General features: G+C 47.2%; 1 protein-coding gene across 2 annotated transcripts in view; it reads right to left on the bottom strand.

The window, feature by feature from the left end:
* KIF15 (kinesin family member 15) overlaps nt 1–23,868 on the bottom strand; it is a 930,781-nt gene that overhangs the window by 679,635 nt on the left and 227,278 nt on the right. For both annotated transcript variants that reach the window (XM_069211483.1, XM_069211481.1), the window contains exon 13: nt 1,126–1,335. In XM_069211483.1, the coding sequence (XP_069067584.1) occupies nt 1,126–1,335 (210 nt within the window). The remainder of the gene's footprint in view (nt 1–1,125; nt 1,336–23,868) is intronic.

Raw genomic sequence — 23,868 nt, forward strand, 5'->3', positions numbered from 1 at the left:
CCCTCACCAGCAAGATTCTTAAGGAATTTGATAAGCTTCTTGTTATCTGCTTCCTCTAGTGCATCAATGAAACCATCAGATGTCTCAATCCAAGCAGTCCATCTATCGCCAATATTCAGATTTTTGGCGGTATCGAATAGATGTGGTGGATTTAGATAGGCTGCTTTATAACGGTTTAGGGATTGGCTAACACTGAGAAGGGAGTTCTCTCTGATATCGTCTGCTGTCCACTATGACCCGCTTCCTCTGTGCCATCTCTTAAGCCCTGTGACATGCTGTCCTCTGGGTCATCTTGGAAAGCCTGTGGAACTGTGACCTTTCTTGGTCTTTACTGGATTAGTTCTGAGTAATGGCAAGTAAGTTCTGAGTGTCATGCACAAGCAGTCTGCTTGCACCATGGAAAACTCTCTGGGAGAGCATTGCCAACCTTCAGGTTACTTGTCCCCTATCTCATCGCTAGTTGTAGCATCTTCCCTAGTCTGGGTACACATCTTTACTCATCTGTGAGTAACCGCAATCTCAACATTATAAACCTGCATTCTTTAACATATGTCACAGTTCTATGGAGTCCATCAGGAGTCAAAAGGTTTCCATCATTAATAACTCACACAATGCTGCACTGATGACTGTTCATCAGACCAGAGTCACAGAGATTATGGGGGACAACCCCTGCACCTGAGCTTCACAGCATAAATTATCCAACTAGAAAGAAGTTTGATGACGGGAAAAAAAAAAAAAACACAAAAAGACTTGAAGGCCCAAAATACGCTGGGGCCATTCTTTGCTATGAATCTGGTGAATACTAGAGGGACTGATTGGCATCAACTGTCAAAAAAAAGAAAGGCAATGACAAGGACACGTCATGTGCAAGTATGGAAAATGCCACATACAGCATCACCACGGGGTACATTTCAATATTGGACAGTTACATTTACCACCCCCTTCGACCCACACTAGATTCGTGATAGGTGGCACGAATAGTGACGTGTTAAGAATGGAAAAAGAAAAAGGACACAAGAGTATTTCTTATTTGAATTGTAAGTCCAATGATAAATACATTCTTGCAATACTTATTGGGGAAACTTAAATTTTTCTGCCATGCCCCGTAAGAGGGTGTCTCTTTACCTGCTCTTTCAAACTTCGGACCTCCTGCTTCAGTTCTGTTATATAATTATCCTGCTCATCATTCAAAAATGAAGTTCGTGCTTCTCGTTGAACTTTTTCCAGTCGGCCTATGTGGTCTTCACGGAATTTAATTATCATTTTATTGGACTGAATGAATCTTTCCTTCTTGATACAGAGGTCTTCTAGTTGCGAAACCTTTTCTGACAAAGCCTGTAAAGTAAAAAAAAAAAAACCAGTACATTTAGGACCCTGTGGGAGGAGATAGGCAATTAAAGTAAGAAACAAAAGAGTTATTGTAACTTCATTAACAATATCTCGTTGGGCACGGTAAACAAAGTTTTGTGAATAGGCGTTGCTTACTCCAGATTTATATTCTTGAATTTCAGAGTAAACCAAAATAGAAATGGAAAAAAAAACTGTTATCGGATAAAAGTTCAGTGATTATGCCACTTTAAGGCCCCTGGAGAGATGCAACAGCAAGAGAACCCAATGCAGAGAGCAAAGAAAAATAAGATACTTACCTTACATTCTTCTACATATACCTGCCTGCTAGGAAGAACCGGTGTTGTTCTATTAAAGTGCTAAGAGATGGTTATTTTTTTCTTTAAATTTAATTTTTTTATTACATGCATATGGTCCCTATATTGACGGGGTGCATATTTTTAATTTTTCTCCATTTTTATTTTGTAGCATATGTGGACAAAAAACATTTTGCTCAATAGCTAAGGCCATATCTTTTGATTTTGCCAAATGCTTAGTCAAATTTGTATTTTGGTATAGATCTCACAGCAACATGTTTGAGGTGGGAAGCAGCCATCAGAACAGGATAGAAAATATAGCAGGCTGAAAGTTGGCACAATATAATGATGGACTAGTGAACATGCTTAGCGAAAGGGGTGCATTTTAAGTTCTTTTCAATGATTTTAAATATCTGTCTCAAAGAAGAAAGGTGAGAAGGCAACAGATCTATATGAATGATTCTTAAGAAGGAAAGGTGTTATTTTATTAAATTTTATGTTTCATAAAGTGCAATGATGGGAGCATTGACATCAGTCATAAGCATTCACAAGTTGTTTTCGACTGCCCTGTCCTTCGATTCTTAATTACTCCCATGAAAAATATACATCTATGCTATACTTCTTCTGACCATAGGTTCAATAAAGTCGTCACTCAAAGAATGAATAATACTTTATAGACAGGGCCTACGTTTTTCACGATCAGTAAAAACATTCCATGATCGGAGAACGCGAGAATGTGGCTCCAATACGGTTGTTTTGCGATCACGCTATCAATATTGTGTTGCAACACATTGGGTGTCATGTGAAATGTGTGCCTAGACGCCTTATCTGTATTTCACAGGTAAACATGTCTGGAAGTGTGGGCAGGGCCCTTTCAACCAAACATCCTAGTGGGAAAGTGTAGGCTGGTGTGTAAACCTGTTTATTTAAGCCATATTGAAGAGTTAGTCTCCTCTGCGCATTCAGCCACAGGACTCAGGCTGGTTGACATGGGATCATCAATTTAGATTGAGAGTTGCAAGGTCAGGCAAGTAGACATGGAGATCATGTTTTGAACGCCACACTCCACCTTACTAGTTGCCACTAGAGTGGCAGCATTTCATCTGCAGAGTCTGGATTCTTTCACAATAGTATTATCATTTATTTTCTTTTATCAACTTTTCCTAGTAAAGTTATACTGTATTGTAACAGAAGAGTGTTGGGTGAGATGTGACCGATGAGTAACATGCACTGGTGTTGTGCATGGAGCTTGGAGTTATACTCCACACTTGTTGAAGCAATATGAAAAAGTATTTTGAACAAGAGTAAATGTTAAACAAACGCAAGGGATAGGTTTGCAGGTTGCATACACCTCATATAACTCTTAACTTAAAGTCTTGTAAAAATGATTTAGTGAGGAGAACCAGTCTTTATTGGTTTCCAGAGTTAGAGGTGACTAAACATACCTATTCTCTTCTGCAGCATGTTCCAAAGTTTGCATGTCTGTAGCAAGAATGAGCTTCTTCCATGTACTTTTTCTAAATAGGGGAAGTAAAGTGCAGGGCCATTCTTGATCTGAGGCTTCTGCTTTGATTGAACAGTTCAGGTTTCTATAATTAGACGATTGGTCCTGTTCCACGGATCACCTTGTGAGCAATGGATAGATTTGAAAGGGCTTTCATGTGGCATCTAGTATTAAGAGAAGTGCCTTGACGTTAAGAGTAATGTGGTTGGTTTGTTCCTGTTAAGGGCTTGACAAGGTCTGGAATTCTTGATTGTTTTGACGTCTGCTTATTAGATGTACAGCGTGCCCAATGACAATTCAAGAAGTGGCAGCTCAAGGGTTGATGTAGCACAATGCTCTCACCATGTATGTGATTTTGGTCCTTTGGGTCACTTTTTTTCATGTTAGAGTCTAAACTCAACACCCACATTACTCATTATTCCAGAAGTAGCTATGGCTGATATGGAAGGAGGGGGTGGTTGCGGCAGTGGAATACAGGGAGAGATTGAGGGTAACAATCGGAACTCTATAAGCCATAATTAACACTTAGGATCACTGCTTTGAAGGAATAAACTTTCCAATTTTAAGATACAAGTTTCATAAGCGTATGCAGAGCAAGACAGCCTGAATGAACTGATGCGACCCAGAGAAAGGGACAGGCATACATTAAAGAGAAGATGTGCAGCAGCTGAGCATGGGAAACCCTTACTCGAAAAGTGAATGCTAGTAAGAAGAATGGAGGAACAGTGAGTTTCATCTACATCTTTAATGTAGAACTTAACGCACTTAAGGACCTGTTCCTGCATTCCTTTATTGTTCAGTTGTTGGCCCAACTGAGGATGGTGAACACCGTCACAAGTTGCCAAGAGTTTATGTAATAATTCAGTAACTTCTCCATTTGAATCACTGGTGTTCTTGAGGTCGTCCAAGGTCAATATGAAGTTGGTGGCTAATCCAGATCAAACATGTTTATTAGAGAGGAGCTTGTTCTTTCAAGTTAAAAAAGAAATCCAGGAGGCTGCCGCATTTTTGGGAAGCATATGCTTACCTAGTCTGTTAATTACGGACTTGTAATCTGCAATGTCAGACTGGTCAAGTCTTAGTTTTGTTTGAATTAACTTAATATGCAAGATGTTTTCAGAATGTTGGGGAACTGCTCCATATGATGGGAGGGATCACTATGGCTGGCACTGTATGGTATTACGTATGTGGGGCGGATATATGATGGAACAACACATGCGCCAACCACACATGCCTGAACAATACGGTCGGAACAAGAACTGCGTCGTTTCCACGAATGCCTTTGCCACGCTTGCCTTTACAACAATTTTTCTTTGTAAAGGCATGCCTAGTAAAGGCATGTGTGGAATGGCATGCGTGGATTTCACATGCCAACCCCCACCCGCCATATAAACATAACTACCCTGACCCCCACCACCGCCCTAAAAATAAAACTACCCAACCCCCACCACCCGCAAAAACGACTCCAATACCTCGCCACCCACCCCGAGCCCTACAACCTACTCGAGCCAAAACCTACCCGAGCCCCCACCTGCCCTAAGAACTGACCCCAACCCCAAAAAGAAAATGACCCTAACCCCCACCCTAAAAATAAAACTACCCCAACCCCCTCACAAAATAAAACTACCCTGACCTCCCCACTTGCCCCAAAAATAAAACTACCCCAATACCCTGCACCCACCCTGAGCCCTAAAACCTACCCGACCCCCAAATATAAAACTACCTTGCCCCTGAAAACAAAATTACCCCGAATCCCCACCCCAAAAAATTCAACCCCCACCCCCCACCTGTCCTAAATACAAAATTACCCCGAGCCCCCCCAACCCCGCCCTGACAAACCGGCCCCAAATAAAACAATTACCCCCACCCCGCCCCTAAAAACAAAATTACCCCGCACTAAAAACCATAGTACCTCGACACCCCACCCTAAAAACAAAACTACCCCGACCACTCCACTTGCCCCTTAAAAAAAAAATAACCAAATCACCACCGCCCCTAAAAACTACCCCAACCCTATCCCAGCCCCACAAAAGTACTCCGACCATCCCACTCCAAAAACAAAAATGCCCTCAAAACTACCCCTGGGCCCACTTACCTGTCCACGTCCTCTCCTGATGCGGACTCCCTTTTCTCTGCCTTAATCACGCATGTGTGTTGTTCAGCTCATGTGTGGTTAAGGCAGAGAAAAAGTGAGTTAACGAAAGTGGGGTTCCACTTTCGTTAACAACGTTGTCGTGGTTCCAGTGTCGTCGTTCTGGATGTTTCCCATGTTGTGGGGGGAGGAGAGGGGAGTGAGGGATATGTGTGATTTAAAAAATCTGGCTAGGGGTAGCAATTTTTGAATCAGTTCAATATTGTTTTCAATTCAATGTCTTGCTAAGAGGTTCAGAGTTCCTGAGTGTGGTTGGTGATGGTTGAGATGCATGGGGAGAGGGAGAAGACCCCTCCACCCCCCTTGGTATGGGCTGGTGCTCCACTCCAGGCTCAATAGACTTGCTGCCCCTCCTGAGGGACAGCCTACCTGACCCACACAGTTCTGAAAATTAGAAAGCGCGGGGTGGTTGGGGTGGAGGAGTAGGTTTGAGAATCAGGGGGGTTCGTGTTGAGGCGGTTTGGTGTGCTTCACATGCATCCCACACCATTTTCTTAACTATGCCCTGCAAACCTCAAGTGTTTACTAAGACATTTTCCTGACATTTCTGTGTGGAAATTTCTGAATTCTGTGGGGGAGCCACACATTTCCTACCACACAGCATTTACCCAAGTCTCCCGATAAAAACTGTATCTCACTTGCGTGTAAGGGCCAAGAGACCTGGACACAGAAGGCCCTAAAGCGCTATGTGGCGATATCAACAATCGAGGTAGCTGCAGGATTTGGGTCCATGCTCAGCCGCCACCCATAGAAACCTACCAACTCACTCATTTTTTAAAGGTAGATAACCAAGGGATTCCAGGGTAGTGCACCTTGCATGAATTGCACAAGGTTTTCTTACCCATAATGCTCTCAAATTTCGCCCGAAATCACATATTTTCTTTACATTTCAGTGATGTGATGTAAACAAACATTATGCTTCAAGTTTGCATTTCCATGGAAAAATATACCCTGTGAACAAAACCCTAATTAAAGACAGAGTCTGAGAAAGAAACCAGTTCTAATGAAAAGAAGCATGGTAATCAGAGATCCCAATGTGATGACTTAAAAACCCGAAGTGTGGTCCGTAGAAAAACATTTCAATAATAATGGAGAGAAGGAGCATGGGGAATATCACTTCAGAGACAGGAAAAAAAAATAAGGGATCCAAAGAGATCCATCCTTCCTAGGATTGTGGGTATAAAAGACCTGTTCCACATACGATTGTGGGAATATGAGAACTGGTGCACACCCAACATGAGAATGGACAAACTTGCCCGCAGACGAGAAGGAACGGAAACAGATCAGGTCAGAGCAAAAGAAGAAAGCAGCAGCTATCAGAAGACAGGATGCCTCACAGAAAGTGGGCTCTGTTGAAGAGTGGGCAACAACCAAAGTAGGGTGCAGCAAAAATCACAATGTCCCACCAGAAGCGTAGTCCCCTCCTAAACAAAAACAAACAAAAAAAACTACTCCTCTGGTGTTTCTACACGAACAGAGTTATCAATGTCAACATGTAGGTAGAACAGCCATAATGCTTGCAAAAGCAGTTATAAAGTGAACTCTAAGAAATCAAAAATCAGTTATCCAAATATGATTCTCCTAAGGTATGAAAATTCCAGCGAGGCAAGGGTCTCACTCCAGAGTTGCTTTAAGCATACACACCTGAAGCCCTTAGGAGATTCCACTACACAAACTGCACACTTGAAAAAACTTCTACTATCCTAACAAAAATCACACTGGGAATTCAATGATGACAAAGACTTGCAAGGCAAGATGATAAGAGTGAAGCAGCTTTGGTTACGTATAGCTGACTTCAAGAAACGGCTTCCATTGGTGGATGTACAGCATGTGCTTGCTCACCAGAGTGAGTAAATTCGCTCAATAAGAATGTTTCAGCTGTCCAAGCTGCAGTAGTTGTCTGCAAAGTAAAAGCAAATATCCAGTTGCAAACTAAAATTGACCCAGCAATACAACTAACAAGACCATCACAAAAAGCCAGCCTCACCTCTTGGCTTTCTGGTGAAGTATGCCTAGTTCCTGGGTATAGATGGGCTCCCTTAAGTTACAGTAACAGGATTAGGTTATCAAGACATAGCAAATAAATAACTTAAATCTGAACTAATTAGGGCAGCACATTAGAGTATTGGCTCAGCACATTCAAGAGTCTTTGCAACTCTACAAATATAGCAAGAACGTTATTGGTGGCCCTTGCGGTCAGAAGCAACCAGACTGTGTACCACACTGCAAAACCTATCAACCCCTAAAATTTCAATAATAAAAATGAACTCCGAATCCAGTCACCAAAACCAGCCCAATCGTCCCAAATAATTTCTCTCTAGGTCAAGCCAAACCAACAAATAAATATAACTTTATGTTGGAAGCACAACATTCCTGTAGTTTTAAAATGGTGGGACCACTATGTAGTTACAAATGTTTTTACATTCTTAGCGCATCTTACCAAAATGGGAGTACGCCTTCAAATCTTTCACCCCTTTAGAACTAATTCAAATAGGGTAACAGTGTTAAAAATAGCATGCTTAAAACAGCCATACCTATGAGGGTCGTTATTAATGACTTATAAAGATGTATAGCACAAAGGGAAGCTCAAATAATATGCTGAGGAATACAATGCTGAATCACTCACCGTATGAAGTATTATTTGACACTTAAATGTTTGTGAAGGGCCTTGTGAAGAAGAAACATCCACATTACCAATCATGCCTAGATCTATTACAGAGATAGCAGACAACTTGATGAAGTTTGAGTGAAGCACAAGCTGTGCTTTTTGATCTATGTCTCCCACTATTGGCTGGATAACCAAGACTGTTGAACAAGTGGCTGAAAATGTGGGAGAAAAGAAACATTCAGACCAGCCAACAGAGAATATGTGACACTCCCACCTACAAAAGAAGCAAGAACAGTGACTACCAGTCTTCCCACTGGGAAGGAAGAAGAGAAGACCGGTGTCTATATACTCATTAAAGCCATGCCTTGAAGCTCTTCTAAAGTAGACCAGTGCTACTCCAAAATACCACAAACTAATCCACTGTCAGACATCCATCAAGTGAATGGCAACCAAGCCCAAGCACGGATGAAAAATGGATAAAAACTGCTGTGATTGGGAGTAAGCAAAATTTTAACGTGAAGTCCGTAATGAACAAATTACTTAACTTTGGTAATGATTTATGTGGGAAAGACATTCTAGTTGCAGATTCCTTACCTTCCCCAAGTGGCAGACTGGATCAGGAGATTCTTCTTCAAGCAGTAACCTTGTGTGCCGTCAGGTGGCGTCGGTTACTCCATGTTCATCGTAGGCGTTGTGATCGCCGTGATGGGGTCGCAGTCCTACTTAAACGCCACCCCACTGCACTAATATCAGTTATTTTTTATGACTTTCCACGCCAGTAGCATGGAGCCATGAAGAACCCTGAAAATGGTGCACCAGAGCTAGCGCCCTGAAAGGGAAACCCTGTCCCTAGAAATCAGTTCGCAGGCGGGCAGTATGGGTTGGTCGGTAAGGAATCTGCAACTAGAATATGTCTCTACCAGATAAATCGTTACCAAAGGTAAGCAACTTGTTCACCGGATAGAGATTTCTAGTTGCAGATACCTTACCTTAGAATAGATACCCAAGCACTACTATCCCCAGTGGTGGGCTGCGAACCAAGATCATATTAAAAAGTCTTCCACAACCAGAGTAGCCGTCTCTGCGGACCAGACTGTCCAGGCAGTAATGTTTTGTGAACATGTGCAGAGATGCCCACGTTGCTGCCTGGCAGATATCCAGGACAGGAACTCAGTGTGCTACCGCTGTGGTGGCAGCATTTGCTCTGGTTGAGAGAGCATGCCAGCCCTCAGGGTGTTGCTTCTTTGCCAGAGGGTAGCACATTTTTATGCACAGCAATACCCATCGTGAGGCGGTCCGTTTCTGCACCACCTTACTTTTCTTTGCACCCACATATCAAACAAAGAATTGATCGTCCACCCGGAAATCTTTAGTATGATTGAGGCAGATCGGCAACACTCTTTTTGGATCCAAACAGTGGAGTCTCTCCTCTTCATGAGAGGGATTTGAGGATGCGTAAAAAGTAGGCAAGGTGATGGATTGGCCTATGTAAAAAGGGGTAACAACCTTAGGAAGCAAGGAGGCCCTTCTACGAAGCACCACAGGGTGGACAGACAAAAATAGTGGCTTGGGAGGAAGACCTTGAAGCTCACTCACTCTGCGAGCAGAGGTGATGGCAATAAGAAAACAGTCCTGGCGTTTAAGAGCTGCAAGAGATAATTGCGCATTGGCTCAAAAGGGGCACACAAATCCCAATTGGGGCATAATGAACGGGGTCGGAGGAAACAAATGGGTAAGTCCCTTAAGGAACCTTCTAACCATCGGAAATTTGAATAAGGAAGATTGGTCTGGCAATCTAAGAAAGGCAGAGACGGCTGATAAATACCCTTAAAGGGTGCCCAAAGCAGAGTCCTGCTGGGCCCAATAAAGGATGAACAAGAGAACCTCAGAGAGGTGCAGAAAGGAGGGGGTCAACAGACTTGTTGGTACACCATGCCACAAATTTATGCCAACGACAGGCATACACCGTTTTAGTGGAGGGACTATAGGAAAGTACCCTCTTTTTGGAATGGCTAACCCCACTTTTTGCCTCTCAGTATGCATAGACTTTTTTCACTGGGATCCTGCTAACCAGGACCACAGTGAGTGTGCTCTCTCCCTTTAAATGTGGTCGCCTAGGACTTTGCACATACCGCTATTGGCATACTGGGGCCCCCTTATAAGTCACTAGTATATGGTACTTAGGTACCAAGCGCATTGGGACACTAGGGGTTCCCCACGGGCTGCAGCATGTACTGTGCCTCCCATGGGAGCCCATGTAAATTGCAGCCTGCATGAAAGGTGCATGCACCCTTTCACCACAGGTCACTGTACCAGGTCACTGTAAGTCACCCCTATGGTAGGCCCTGCTAGCCCAGAGGGCAGGGTGCAGGTCCCTGTGTGAGAGGGCACCCCTGCATGAGCAGAGGTGCCCCTATGAACTCCAGTTCCATTGCACTGGACTTTGTAAGTGCGGGGAAGCCATTTTACCCGTGTACTGTCACACCTGTGTCCTGAGACATAATGGTAACTCCGAACCTGGGCATTTTTGGTATCAAACATGTCTGAATCATACCCGAATACTGTTGCTAGTATTGGTTGTATGATTCCATGCACGTTGGGGACTCCTTAGAGGACTCCCAGTACTGCTCCTACCGGTCTTCTGGGACTTTCTGTGCAGCCCACACCGCTGCTTCTCCTCAGACAGGTTTCTGCCCTCCTGCTGCTTGACCAGCTCAGGAAGGCAGAACATAGGATTTCTTGTGTGAGAGGGAGGTAAGAACCTCTCCCTTGGAAATAAGTGTTATATGGCTTGAAAGAGGAAGCATACCCAAGCCACCGGTATGCTTTGAAGGGCACATTTGGTGTCTTTGCATAAACCAGTTTGCACCAGTCCAGGGACCCCCAGTCCCTGCTCTGGTGCGAAACTGGAGAAAGGAAAAGGGAGTGACCACTCCACTGTCCATCACCACCCCAGGGGTGGTGACCAGAGATTTGATTCTGCCATCTTGAATCCAAGACGGGCAGAGGCCCCTGACAGCATCTGAGTCGCCAGGTCAGGCAGATGACATCATAGCCCCCTCCTGATAGGTGGTCACCCTGCAGGTGACCAAGCCCTCTTTTAGGGCTATTTATGGTCTCCCTCCTGGGTAGGTCCTCTGATTGGACATGCAAGCTTCCACCAGGACTCCTCTGAATCGTTTACTTCATCTTCTGGCCACTGGAACCGCAACTGGATTCTTCAAGAACAGACAATCTGCAACCCCAGCGATGACTCAGCTTTGCAACATTGTTTCCCCTGCTCCTTCCAGAAACTGCAACATTTCCCAAGCGGTGCATCCTCGGAGGTCGACAAGACTCCAGCCTGCACCAAGAAGTAGGAAGAAATCTCCCTTGGAGTGAAGGAGTTACTCCCCTGCATCTGCAGGCACCAACTGCAACGACTACCAGCTGAGTGGATCTGCTCTCCTCCAGAACTGCGTGGATCCAGCATCACAGGTGATGGTCTGGAGTGGTATTCTTGGTCCTCTCTGCCAACTGTCTAACTTGGGAGATGGAAAGCCTTTGCCTCTCCTTGCAGGACAGTAGCCCTGTGCACTGCGACTCTTGCAGTCACAAAGGCTTGTTTGCTCCTGCTTTGTGTAGCCTTGGCCCCAGCACTTCTCCTGCCAAGCACAGTCTTCTCTCTGCATCTCCAGCGACGTGGGACTCCTCTCCAAATGTGCTAAGTGGGCCTCACTGCAACTTGCTGTGCCTGCTGTCAGTGGGTTGCCTCTGGGGGCTGCCTCCTCTTCTGGTGACTTTGCCGACATCTGAGGGTAACCCCGGACTTCCTTCCTTGGGTCGAGTCCCCTAGGCCTTGCTGGTCCTCTTCAGGCTTGCAGCTCTGCTTCTTCTTTTGCATTTGCCAAGGTTTGTTGGTGGTTCTCCGGCACCACTGACAAATGCGAAAGCATAATTGGGACAATACCTGTATCACTTCAGGGACTCCTCTTCAACTCCTGTGCTGCTTATCTGGTCGTCTTCATCCCCCGTCAACCTGATCCTACGTCCACAAAAAAGGGTAGGTAGTGGCTCCAGACATGACCGGACACTCTCGCAAACTAAACTAGATCCTTCCTTTGCAGGTCCTCTTCTGCCAAAATCTACGTTTGGGTTCTTCCAGTCTGATCTGGGTCTTGCACAATCCTTTTCCAAAGTCATCCTGTTGGTTCTGAGGAAAACCAGGTACTTACCTCTGTTCTCCTAGTCGCAAGAAGTCACTCTGGTACTCACCTTTTGGGGTTCCCAGTTACTCCACCTCCCCTGTAACCAGTCCACATCCTTGAGTGGGGGACTGTATTTCGCATCCCACTTTTTCAGTATATGGTTTGTCCCTTCCCTAGGGCCTACACTATTTTCTAATACTTTTGCCAATGCTTGTTTTTATGCTTCTTACTACTTGCTATTGTGTATATAATTAGTGTGTTTGCTTACCTCCAGTTTCTTTTGTGTGTGTGTGTGGGGGGGGGGGGGGGGAAGAACTGCCTCTTAGTGTTCTAGTATTTGTGTTACCAGAATAACACTGTAGTTCTTTCATGTGTGATAGTGCTGTGTGACTATAGTGATGTAGCATAAGCTTTGCATGTCTCCTGGATAAGTCTTGACTGCTCATCCATAGCTACCCCTGGAGAGCCTTGGCTTCCTAGACACTGTCTACACTTCACTAATCAGGGATACCTGGACCTGGTTTAAGGTGATAACACCATAGGTGCTCACCAGGCCAGCTTCCTGGTTGCCAAGATAGCATAAAAGACTTCGGGTGGAAGGTCAAAAGCTGTCAACTGTCGCCACTCAATCTCCACGAATGTAGGCGAAGAATGGACAGGTTCGGATGGAGAACCGTCCCTGCTGCTGCGACAGAAGATCCTCCTGACAAAACAGCTGACATTGTGCGTTCTGTGCAGAGGTGAACAGTTCTAACCAAGGCTCTCCCCACTGCTGAAATAGACCTTGTGTCACCTCCGGATGGAGAAGTCATTCATTATCAAATATGTTTTGACGGCTGAGTTCGACTGCTCTGGCGTTCAGAGAGCCCACCAGATGGTGAACCATCAGGGGGATGTCCTGATGTTCCAGCCACGTCCAGAGGCATAGAGCCTCTTGACAAAGGGTCTACCACCTCACTCTGCCCTGCTCGTTGCAGTACCACATGGTGGTAGTGTTGTCCTGATTGCCCGGAGCGCCAAAAGATTGATGTGGAGTCTGGATTCCACCGGAGACCAGAGATCGCTGATCTCCACCTCTCCCATGTGGCCACCCCATCTCAGGAGTGCCGCATCTGTCACTACTGTGATATCTGCTTGGGGAAGGGAGAGGGATCTGCTGCTGATCCAATCATGATTCAAAAGCCACCACAGCAGGTCTTTCGCAGTTCCCTCCGAGATCTAGACCATGTCCGAGAGATTCCCATGATGCGCCCACTGAAATTTCAGGTCCCACTGCAAAGTCCGCAATGCCATCTGACATGTGTTACCAGCAGGATCCATGAGGCCATGAGGCCCAGCAACCTCAGTCATTCTCACCAAAATCCTGGAGAGGCACAGAAACATCAGAATCATAGCCTGAATATCCCGGACTCTACTTTTCAGGAGGATAGGTGCGAAACTGCACTGTGTCCAGAACAGCTCCGATGAAAGGAAGCGTCTGAGAAGGAGTCAGGTGTGACTTCGGCACGTTTATAGTGAACCCCAGCGAATGCAGAAGGTTCTCTGTAGTCTGAAGGTGGGAGACGACTTTCTGGGGCGTGTTCGCCTTCAACAGCCAGTCATCGAGATAGGGAGAATACTGAAATCCCTAACCTGCGCAGATGAGCTGCAACCACCATCACTTTTGTGAACACCCGAGGGTTGCTGGTAAGGACAAAGGGGAGTATGGTAAATTGAAAGTGCTCCTGACCTACCACGAATTGCAAGTAGCGCTGTGGGCAGGAAAGATAGGTATATGGAAGTAAGCGTCTCGCAAATCCAACGCTACCATCCATTCTCCTGGAACAAGGCAGACAGGACCTGAGCCAGAGTGAGCATTTTGAACTTCTTCTTGAGAGGGATATTGAGGGCTCAAAGCTCTAAGATAGGAGGTAGACCTCTGCCCTTCCTGAGATTTTTGGGCACCACAACCTACTTCTAGCGTAGGAACCCTCTCTATGGCTCCCTTGGTCAAGAGAGCCGAGACTTCCTTGCAGAGAAGTGCCAGATGATCCTCTCGAAAGCAGGGATGGAGGCATGGCCGGAGGGGCAGTGTCAAAGGGGAGGGAGTAGTCGCTTTGGACGTTCTTCAAAACACACCTGTCCGTTGTAATGGATTTCCCAGTGAGGCAAGTGATGGCAAATCCTGCCTCCAACTGGTCTGAGATTGGGGGGACGGACTAGGAAGGCTTGGCGGCTGCTGCTTTGTGGACTGGGCAGAGCTCTGGTTCCCTGTCCCACGAGCCTGTGGGATTCCGATCTATGGCTGCAAAATGGCTGGGAAGCATGTGCGGCTCTGTAGCAGGGAAGGACGCGACAGGGAGCCCCTTCCGTGGCCACAAATGGCAAACTGTAGTGGGCGAGGGGCAGACAGTAGGCCAAGGGATCAAGCCATAGCCCGGGGCTCCTTGAACCTCTCGAGGTCCAAGTCTGCTTTGTCTCTGAAGAGACGGGTGCCTTCGAAGGGCATGTCCATGAGAGTCTGTTGGACATCCCCCAAAAAACGACATGTACTCAACCAGGAGGGGTACCTCAAGGACACCGTCGACATAACCGATTTGCCCACTGAGTCGGTCGTGTCCAGCCCACAACGAATCATGAACATAGCCACATCCCTCCCATCAGCAACGGCTTGAAAGATAATGGCCCAGGCCTCCTCCGGGACCTGCGGCAATACTAGCGCAACAGTATCCCACGGTGAATGGGTGGAGCAGCCCAAAAGGCATGTGGTCTGGCTATGCCAGACTGGAGGAAGAAAAGATCTTCCCAAGTTGGTCCTGTCTCTGATTCTGTAGGAAGCTGGCTCTGTATATACTACTCTTTCAAATGAGATATAGTGTACACAGAGTCCATGGGTCCCACAGAGGCTAAAGTAGATGATACTAATGCTCTCATCCGTGGTAGTGTGGTTGAACAGTTAGGCTTATCAGAGGGTAGTGCAAAACATTTGTTGTACACACAGGCAATAAAAGAAGCACAAACTCAATGACTAACTCCAGGTAAATGGTTTTTATATAGAAAAAATATATCTTGTACTTTATTTCTAGAACCACAAGATTCTGTTTGCAGGTTAGAACATTTGCGAGTAAGCATATGTATCAACACCACTTTGTCTCTATTTAGTAAGTTTCATGTTTTTCAAATATATAGCAATAATTTGTTTTAAAAGTGGACAGTGCAATTTTCAAACAGTTCTGGGGGGAAGAAAGGTTAGTACAGTTTCGAGGTAAGTTCAAGACGTACAGTTCCAATCTCTGTGGTTTAGGATGTTAACCCTAAACACCCACCACCAGCAACACAGTCCTCTGGGGGTTAGGAGAGGTCGCTGGTCCGGCAGGATGAGTCGCATTTTTCAAGCAGGAGTCTTTTGAGCTGCAGACATGCCGGTAGGGCTGGGGCCAAGTCAGTTGGTGTCTGGAGTCTCCTCTGCTTGGGTCAGCTTAGCAGTCCTCCTTTTTTCTTCTTTCAGTGTCTTTTCTTCAGGTCGCCAGGAACCTGGTGAGCTAGGTTTACGGTGCCCCTAAAGACCAGATTTAGGGGCATTACAGGGGTCAGAGGGCAGTAGCCAATGGCTAATGTCCCTGAGGGTGGCTACACCCTTCCTGTGCCCACTCAATTTGGGGAGGTGGGGCACACTCCTAACCTTATGGGTCCCTGTAGGAAGCTGGCTCTTTATATACTATATCAAAATGAGATATAGGCCCTCATTCTGACCTTGGCGGGCGGCGGAGGCCGCCCGCCAAAGTCCCGCCGTCAGATTACCGTTCCGCGGTCGAAAGACCGCGGCGGTAATTCTGACTTTCCCGCTGGGCTGGCGGGCGGTCGCCTTCAGACCGCCCGCCAGCCCAGCGGGAAAGAGGCTTCCACTATGAAGCCGGCTCGGAATCGAGCCGGCGGAGTGGAAGCTGTGCGACGGGTGCAGTTGCACCCGTCGCGTATTTCACTGTCTGCGCGGCAGACAGTGAAATACATGTAGGGGCCCTCTTACGGGGGCCCCTGCAATGCCCATGCCAGTGTCATGGGCACTGCAGGGGCCCCCAGGGGCCCCGCGACCACCCCTACCGCCATCTGGATCCCGGCGGTCGGACCGCCGGGATCTGGATGGCGGTAGGGGGGGTCAGAATCCCCGCGGCGGTGCAGCAAGCTGCGCCGCCGTGGAGGATTCTATGGGGCGGCGGTACACTGGCGGGAGCCCGCCAGTGGTGCCGGTCCGACCGCGGCTTTACCGCCGCGGTCGGAATCCCCATTGGAGCACCGCCGGCCTGTCGGCGGTGCTCCCGCGGTCCTCCGCCCTGGCGGTCAAAGACCGCCAGGGTCAGAATGACCACCATAGTGTGCACAGGGTCCAGGGGTTCCGCAGAGGCTTAACAGAGGCTAAAGTAGATCATACTAATGCTCTCTTTTGTGGTAGTGTGGTCGAGCAGTTAGGCTTATCAGAGGGTACTGCAAAGCATTTGTTGTACACACACAGGCAATAAATGAAGCACAAACTCAATGACTAACTCCAGGTAAATGGTTTTTATATAGAAAAAATATATCTTGTACTTTATTTCTAGAACCACAAGATTCCGTTTGCAGGTAAATACATTTGTAAGTAAATATCAGACATATGTATCAACACCACTTTGTTTCAATTTGGGAAGTTAAATGGTTTTCGAGAAAATAGCAAATATCTGTTTTAAAAGTTGAAACTGCAATTTTCAAACACAGCTCTGGGGGTACAAAAGTTAGCACAGTTTCAGGGTAAGTACAAGACTTACAGTTCCAGTCTCTGGGGGTTAGGACGTCCACAAGTTGGAGTTCAAGTTTACCCCAATACCCACCACCAGCAACACGGAGCCGGCTGGGTGCAAAGGTCAAAGATAATGCAAGTTTTAAAATTGAGTCCTACGGAGACTGGGGGCACTCTCAATCAGGCCTGCTTGCAGTTAAGTACCCGCATCGTCAAAGGGCAGACCTGGAGGGTGTTGAGGGGCACCGGTGGGGGGCAACAGGTCAGCACCAAACACACACTCAGTGGCGCAAGGGCGGCCGGGTGCAAACCAAGATGGAGGATTTTGCAAGGAAGGGGTCGCTTCAGCTCTGGACACCTCAGAGGTGGTCCCAGCTGAAGTGGTCACATCCATAATTTACACGGTGGACTTGCACCCAAAAGTGGAGCTTTGTTCAGGGGGCGGCATCCCCACTAGCTGGAGTGCCCTGGGGCACTGTAACAAGAGGCCTGAGCCTTTGAGGTTTACTGCCAGGTGTTATAGTTCCTACGGGGGAGGAGGTAGGTGTGAAGCACCCCCACCCAGTGCAGGCTTTATTCCAGGACAAAGAGCACAAAGGCTCTGACCCCATGTGGTCAGAAACTCGTTTGGAAGAGGCAGGCTGGCACAGACCGGTCAGTCCTGTGCTAGAAATTTGGCTAAACTACAGGGTGCACCTATAGGACGCCTTCTGGGTGCATTTTTCAATAAATCCAACACTGTGGGTTTATTGGGCTGAGAAGTTTGACACCAAACTTACCAGACTTCAGTGAAGCCATTATGGATCTGTGGAGTTCGAAATGACAAACTCCCAGCCCATAGCCTCAGTATGGCCACACTGCACTTACAATGTCTAAGAATATATATTGCTCATGCAACTGTGCCAATTGTGGGAACAATGGTGCAGTTTTTAGGAAAGAACACTTGTGCTGGGGCCTGGTTAGCAGACCCCAGCACACACTCAGTCAAGTCAACATCAATATCAGGCAAAAAGTGTTGGGTAACCATGCCAAAAGTGGCACTTTTCTACACAACCCCCTCCCAAACGAAAGAGGATGAAACTAACCTCTCCCAAGAGAATCTTCACTGTCTAAGTGGAAGCACCTGGAAAGGGCATCTGCATTGGCATGGGCAGACCCAGGTTTGTGTTCCACTGAAAAGTCCACTCCCTGTAGGGGGATGGACCACCCTAAAAGTGTGGAGTTCTCACCTTTCATTTTCATCAGCCATCTGAGAGATCTGTGGTCCATTTAAACAATGGAGTGAGTACCAAACAAGTATAGTTTCAGCTTTTTTAGTGACCAAACCACAGCAAAGGCCTCCCCTCTCAATGGCACTCAAACGCTGCTCCCTGGGGAGTGACCTCCTGCTAATGAAAGCAACAGGCTGGTAATGGCCATCATCATTGGTTTGGGACAGGACTGCTCCTATCACATGTTCAGAGGCACCTGTCTGCACAATGAACTGCTGAGAATAATCTGGAGCCTTGAGAACTGGTGCTGTGCACATTGCCTCCTTTAGGGTGTCAAAGGCCTTTTGAGAGTCAAGAGTCTAGTTTACCTTTTTGGTCATTTTCTATGAAGTCAGTTCCGTGAGGGGGTTCACAATAGATCCATTCTCCTTCACAAACCTCCTGTAGTAACCAGTCAAGCCAAGGACTGCCCTGACTGGTCTGGGTTGTTTTAGCTTCCCACTGCAGAACTGTCTGGATCTTGGGCTGAAAGGGTTGCATTTGGCCTCCGCCTACAAGGTGGCCCAAGTATACAATACTGCCCTGCCCTATCTGGCACTTTGATGCCTTAACAATAAGGCCTGCTGATTGCAAGGCCTACAAAACCTTCCCCCTGTGAATCAGGTGATCCTGCCAGGAGGAGCTGAAGACCGCAATATCATCTAGGTATGCTGCACTAAAGGACTCCAAGCCGGCAAGGACTTGATTCACCAACCTTTGGAAGGTGGCAGGGGCATTACTTAAGCCAAAGGGCATAACAGTAAACTGATAATGCCCTTAAGGTGAAGAGAATGCTGTCTTTTCTTTTGCTCCAGTTGCCATTTTAATTTTTCAGTACCCTGCAGTTCAGTCAAAGGTACTAAGGAATGTGGCTGCACCTAACTGGTCTAATAGTTCAGCTGCTCTTGGTTTAGGGTGTGCAGCTGTCTTGGTGACAGAGTTGAGAACCCTGTAGTCCACACAAAATCTCATCTCTCTCTTCCCATCCTTGGGATGAGGTTTGGGAACCAAGACCACTGGGCTAGCCCAGGGTTCTGTCAGAGGGTTTAGTCACCCCTAAACCCAGCTTCTTGTGGACTTCCACTTTGATGCTCTCTTTGACTTGGCCAGAACGGTCTATACATTTTGGTTTTGACAGGTAAACGGTCTCCTGTGTCCACAGGTGCGTCTGTCCAGGTGTCAAAGAGAAGAGCCCAGCAAACTGCTGTAGGACTTGCCTGCAGTTGGCTTGCTGTTGGGCAGTGAGGGTTTCTGAATAGACAACTCCATCTACTGTCCCTTCTTTAGGGCCAGTTGAGAGAAGATCAGGGAGAGGTTCACTCTATGCTTCCTGGTCTTCATTAGTAACCATCAGCATAGTAACATCTGCCCTACCACAGTAGAGTTTTAGGTAGTTTACATGGATCACCCTCTTAGGTGTGCTGCTGGTGCCCAGGTCTACCAAGTAAGTGACCTCACTCTTCCTTTCTAGGATAAGGTAAGGACCACTCCATCCTCCTGGAGTGCCCTGGGAGCCACAGGTTCCAGCACCCATACCTTCTACCCTGGTTTAAATTCTACCAGTGCAGCCGTTTGGTCATACCACAACTTCTGGAGCTGTTGGCTGGCCTCAAGGTTTTTGGACACCTTTTCCATGTACTCAGCCAACCTTGAGCAGAGGCCAAGCACACAGACCACCACATCTTGTTTAGGCTCATGGAGAGGTCTCTCCCAGCCTTCTTTTACAGGTGCGAGTGGTCCCCTAACAGGGTGGACAAACAGAAGTTCAAAGAGGGAAAACCCTACTCCCTTCTGAGGTACCTCTCTGTGGGCAAAAAGCAAGCATGGCAGGAGGACAACCCATCTCCTTTTGAGTTTTTCAGGGAGCCCCATGATCATGCCCTTCAATGTCATGTTGAACCTTTCAACATGTCGATTGGTTTGTGGATGGTATAGTGTGGTTAACTTGTAGGTCACCCCACACTCATTACAAATGTGTTTGACATGACGTTTGTACCTCTGTCATACACCTACTTAGGAAACCCTACTCTGGTAAAAAAATACCAATAAGGGCTTTGGCTACTGCAACAGGTGTAGTAGACCTAAGGGGAAATGCTTCAGGGCATCTGGTAACATGATCCACTACTACCAGGATGTATAGCTTTCCTGAGGCAGTGAGTGGTTCAAGTGGACCCACAATGTCCACAACAGCCCTTTCAAAGGGAACCCCCACCACAGGAAGAATTAGGGGGGCCTTTGTGTAGCCACCTGCCTTACCACTGGCTTGGAAGGTGACACAGGAGTTACAAAACTCCTTCACCTTCTGGGATATATTGGGCCACCAGAAATGGCTTACATGCATATTCCAAGTTTTTCTCTCTTCCAGATGTCCAGCTACAGGGATTTCATGGGTCAAAGTGAGGATTGACTCCCTAAATTGCTGAGGCACTACGACTTTCCTGGTAGCACCAGGTTTGGGGACTCAGAGTATAGGAGCCCATCTTCCCAACAGACCCTGTGGGAGCCACTGACATCTTAATTTTCCTGTGTAGCTGCTTGCTGCCTCAGGCCTTCAAAGGTGGCACAGGGTCCTCTGTCCCTGGCACAGCTGTTCCCTTGAGGATCCCCCTGGTCAAGAGAGCTCTACTTGATCAGGATCCTGGTCAATTGACTTAGTTTCTTCAGAGGATGAGACTTCTTCCTGAGAAGAGGAGTCTTGTTTTATTTGCTGCTCAGAAGCTGGTCCCCCCAGACTTCTTGCCCTTTCTCTTGGAAGGTTAGGCCATTACTCCAGGCTCCAACACTTCTTTTTCACCCTCAACTTTGTGCTCTAGTTTTCACACACAACAGGTCAGGGATTCTCAGCATGGCTTTTGAGTTCTACCTCAGCCCAAGCTGAGGACTGCAGATTATTCCCTAGCAAGCATTGCACTGGGATTGCCGAAGAGACCACTACCTGATTCAGGCCAGTAACTCCTCCCCATTCTAAGGTCACCACAACCATTAGAACCTAAAAACTACTTCTAGTTACTTACCTCTAACTTCTAATAACATTTACATCTGAGAAAGAAATGCTAAAGGGGGTTTAACCAAGGCTCTAGCAGGACTTTTAAAAATGTAGAAAAAATGTGTCACATTCAAAAATCAGTTAATAAAGGCAATTTTGGAAGTTAGTGTGTGATCGGGTATTGGCTAAGTAGTCCAGTAAATGCAAAGTCGTAGACCCCACCACCGATCTACCAACATAGGAGGCTGGCTCTGTATATACTACATCAAAATGAGATATAATGTGAACAGAGTCTAGGGGCTCCCCGGAGGCTAAAATAAATTAAACTAATGCTCTCTTCTGTGGTAGTGTGGTCAAACAGTTAGGGTTATCAGAGGGTTGTGCAAAACATTTGTGGTACCCACACAGGCAATAAAGGAAGCACACACTCAATGACTAACTCCAGGTAAATGGTTTTAATAGTGCAAACATTTTGTTACTTTATTTCTAGAACCACAAGATTCTGTTTGCAGGTTAGAACATTTGCGAGTAAGCAGTAAGCATATGTATCAACACCACTTTGTTTCTATTTGGTAAGTTACACAATTTTAAAATAAATAGCAATAATATGTTTAAAAAGTTGAAATTTTCAAACAAAGTTCTAGGGGGAAGAAAAGTTAGTACAGCTTTGTGGTAAGCACAAGACTTATAGTTTGAGTCTTCGGGGTTAGGATGTCCACAGGTTGGGGTTCAAGCTAAACCCAAACACCCACCACCAGCAACACTTGGCCAGCCAGGTGCAAAGGTCAAAGTTGCAGCAAGATTAAAAATGGGCTCCTAAAAGCAGGTAAGTAACTGCGTCTTCGGAGGGCAGACCTGAGTTTAGGTGAGCACCTAGGGCGGCTGGGGGAAGGGGGTTAAGGGTGAAGGGGTGGTGGGTTTGGGGGCCACAGGTCAGCACCAAACACACACCCTCAGCCGGGTGCAGGGTGTAAACACAGCATCAGGCTCCCAATGGTTTTCAATAGGGGGACCCCAGTTGTCACAAAGATACTGGGGACTGGGTCCAGGTGGTTGGTTCTAGGAAACCACAGGCTGAACATTGCTGGACCAGCGGTCAGATTATAAAAGGGCAGGGGGCTGTGGGTGCAGGGGTACCTTTAGGCATCTGGAATCTTCGTCTGGTTCTCTCACGGTCAGGGGGGTCCTCTGGAATTAGGCTGCAGGCATTGTCTTGTTGGTCAGGAGGGGTCAACCCAGGTCAGAATTGCCTGTGGACCTGCTCTGGACTGGGGGGCCACCTGGATACGGGCCGTGGGTGTTGAGTGCAGAGTAGGTAGGACTCGCGGATCCAGGGCAGTTCTTGAGTCCTATGTGGGAGTTTCTTCTCGACAGGGCCACTATCCTCAGGAGATCTTGGTCCTCTGGTGGGCCCACAGTCCTCTGGGGGTTTGGAGAGGTCGCTAATGCTGCAGGATGCGTCGCCTTTTTGGAGCAGGAGTCTTTGGAGCTTAAGACAACCCGGTAGGCTGAGGCCAAGTCAGATGGTGTCTAGAGTCTCCTCTGCCTGGGGGGTCAGCTTAGCAGTCCTCCTTTCTTCTTGTTTCGTTGTCTTCTTTTCTTGAGGTCACCAGTAATCTCGTGAACTAGGTTTAGGAGTGCCCCTAAATACTAGATTTAGGGAGGTTGCAGGGGTCAGCAGCCAATGGGCTACTGTCCCTGAGGAGGGGGGGCTACACCCTTCCTGTGCCCACTCAATGTGGGGGGCGGGGCACACTCCTAACCCTATTGGTCTCTGTCCTCCAAACCAAGTTGAAGGATTCTGCAGGGAGGAGGTCACCTCAGCTCTGGACACCCTAGGGTGGGCCTTCGTCCAGGGGTGGGGGAGTCATGTCCACTAGCTAAAGTGCCCTGGGGCACTGTAACAGGAGGCCTGAGCCTCTGAGGCTCACCGCCAAGTGTTAAAGTTCCGACAGGAGGGAGGTGTAACTCCAGAAGGCACAAAGGCCCTCAACCTATGGGGTCAGAGACTCGAATTTTAGTGGCAGGCTGGCACAGACTGGTCAGCCTTACACTAAAGGGTTGGTTAAAGTACAGGAGGCATCTCCAAGATGTCCCCTAGGTGCATTGTACAATAAATCCAACTGGCATCAGTGTGGGTTTATTGTGGTGAGAAGTTTGATACCAAACTTCCAAGTCTTCAGATTCCCTTTCCAGGGGAGCAGATGGGAATGTGCCAGATGACGAGGAAGCCTGGATGACAAGGCTCTCAGGTGTGGGGTGATGGGACACAAATTTAGGGTCATTCGGGGCAAGCCGATGGCGGCAGACAATTGTCCTATTCACAGGAGCCCCTGAGCTGGGTCTGGATCAAGAACCCAGAAGGACATCAGTGAGGGCTTCATATTAAATGGAAGTAAAGGCTCCAAAGTAGAATCCCCAGGCTGAAGAACCTCTGTCAGGAGGTTAGTCCCAAGTGCCACAGTGGGAAGCTCAAGGTCAAGAACCTCCGCCACCCTACTGACCACCATGGAGTAAGACACTCCCCCCTTTCTCCCCCCAATAGCCACGGTAGGAGGAGAACACATGCCAGCAATCTGGAGAAGTATCCAGATCACGAGTTTGAACAAATTCCTGTGCCCAGCCCAAGTCAGAGTTTTCTAGCTGGTATTCTAAAGGGTCCAACAACCCCTCCAATCCTTCCTCATATTCGTACCCATAATATTAAGGGTCTGAATTCAACCTAGGGTGAGTAGGCCCAGTCAAAGTCGGAAGTGGCATTGATACGATCAAAGCCATTCCAGCTCTG

This window comes from Pleurodeles waltl, chromosome 10 (assembly GCF_031143425.1).
Source record: "Pleurodeles waltl isolate 20211129_DDA chromosome 10, aPleWal1.hap1.20221129, whole genome shotgun sequence".
Lineage (NCBI taxonomy): Eukaryota > Metazoa > Chordata > Amphibia > Caudata > Salamandridae > Pleurodeles > Pleurodeles waltl.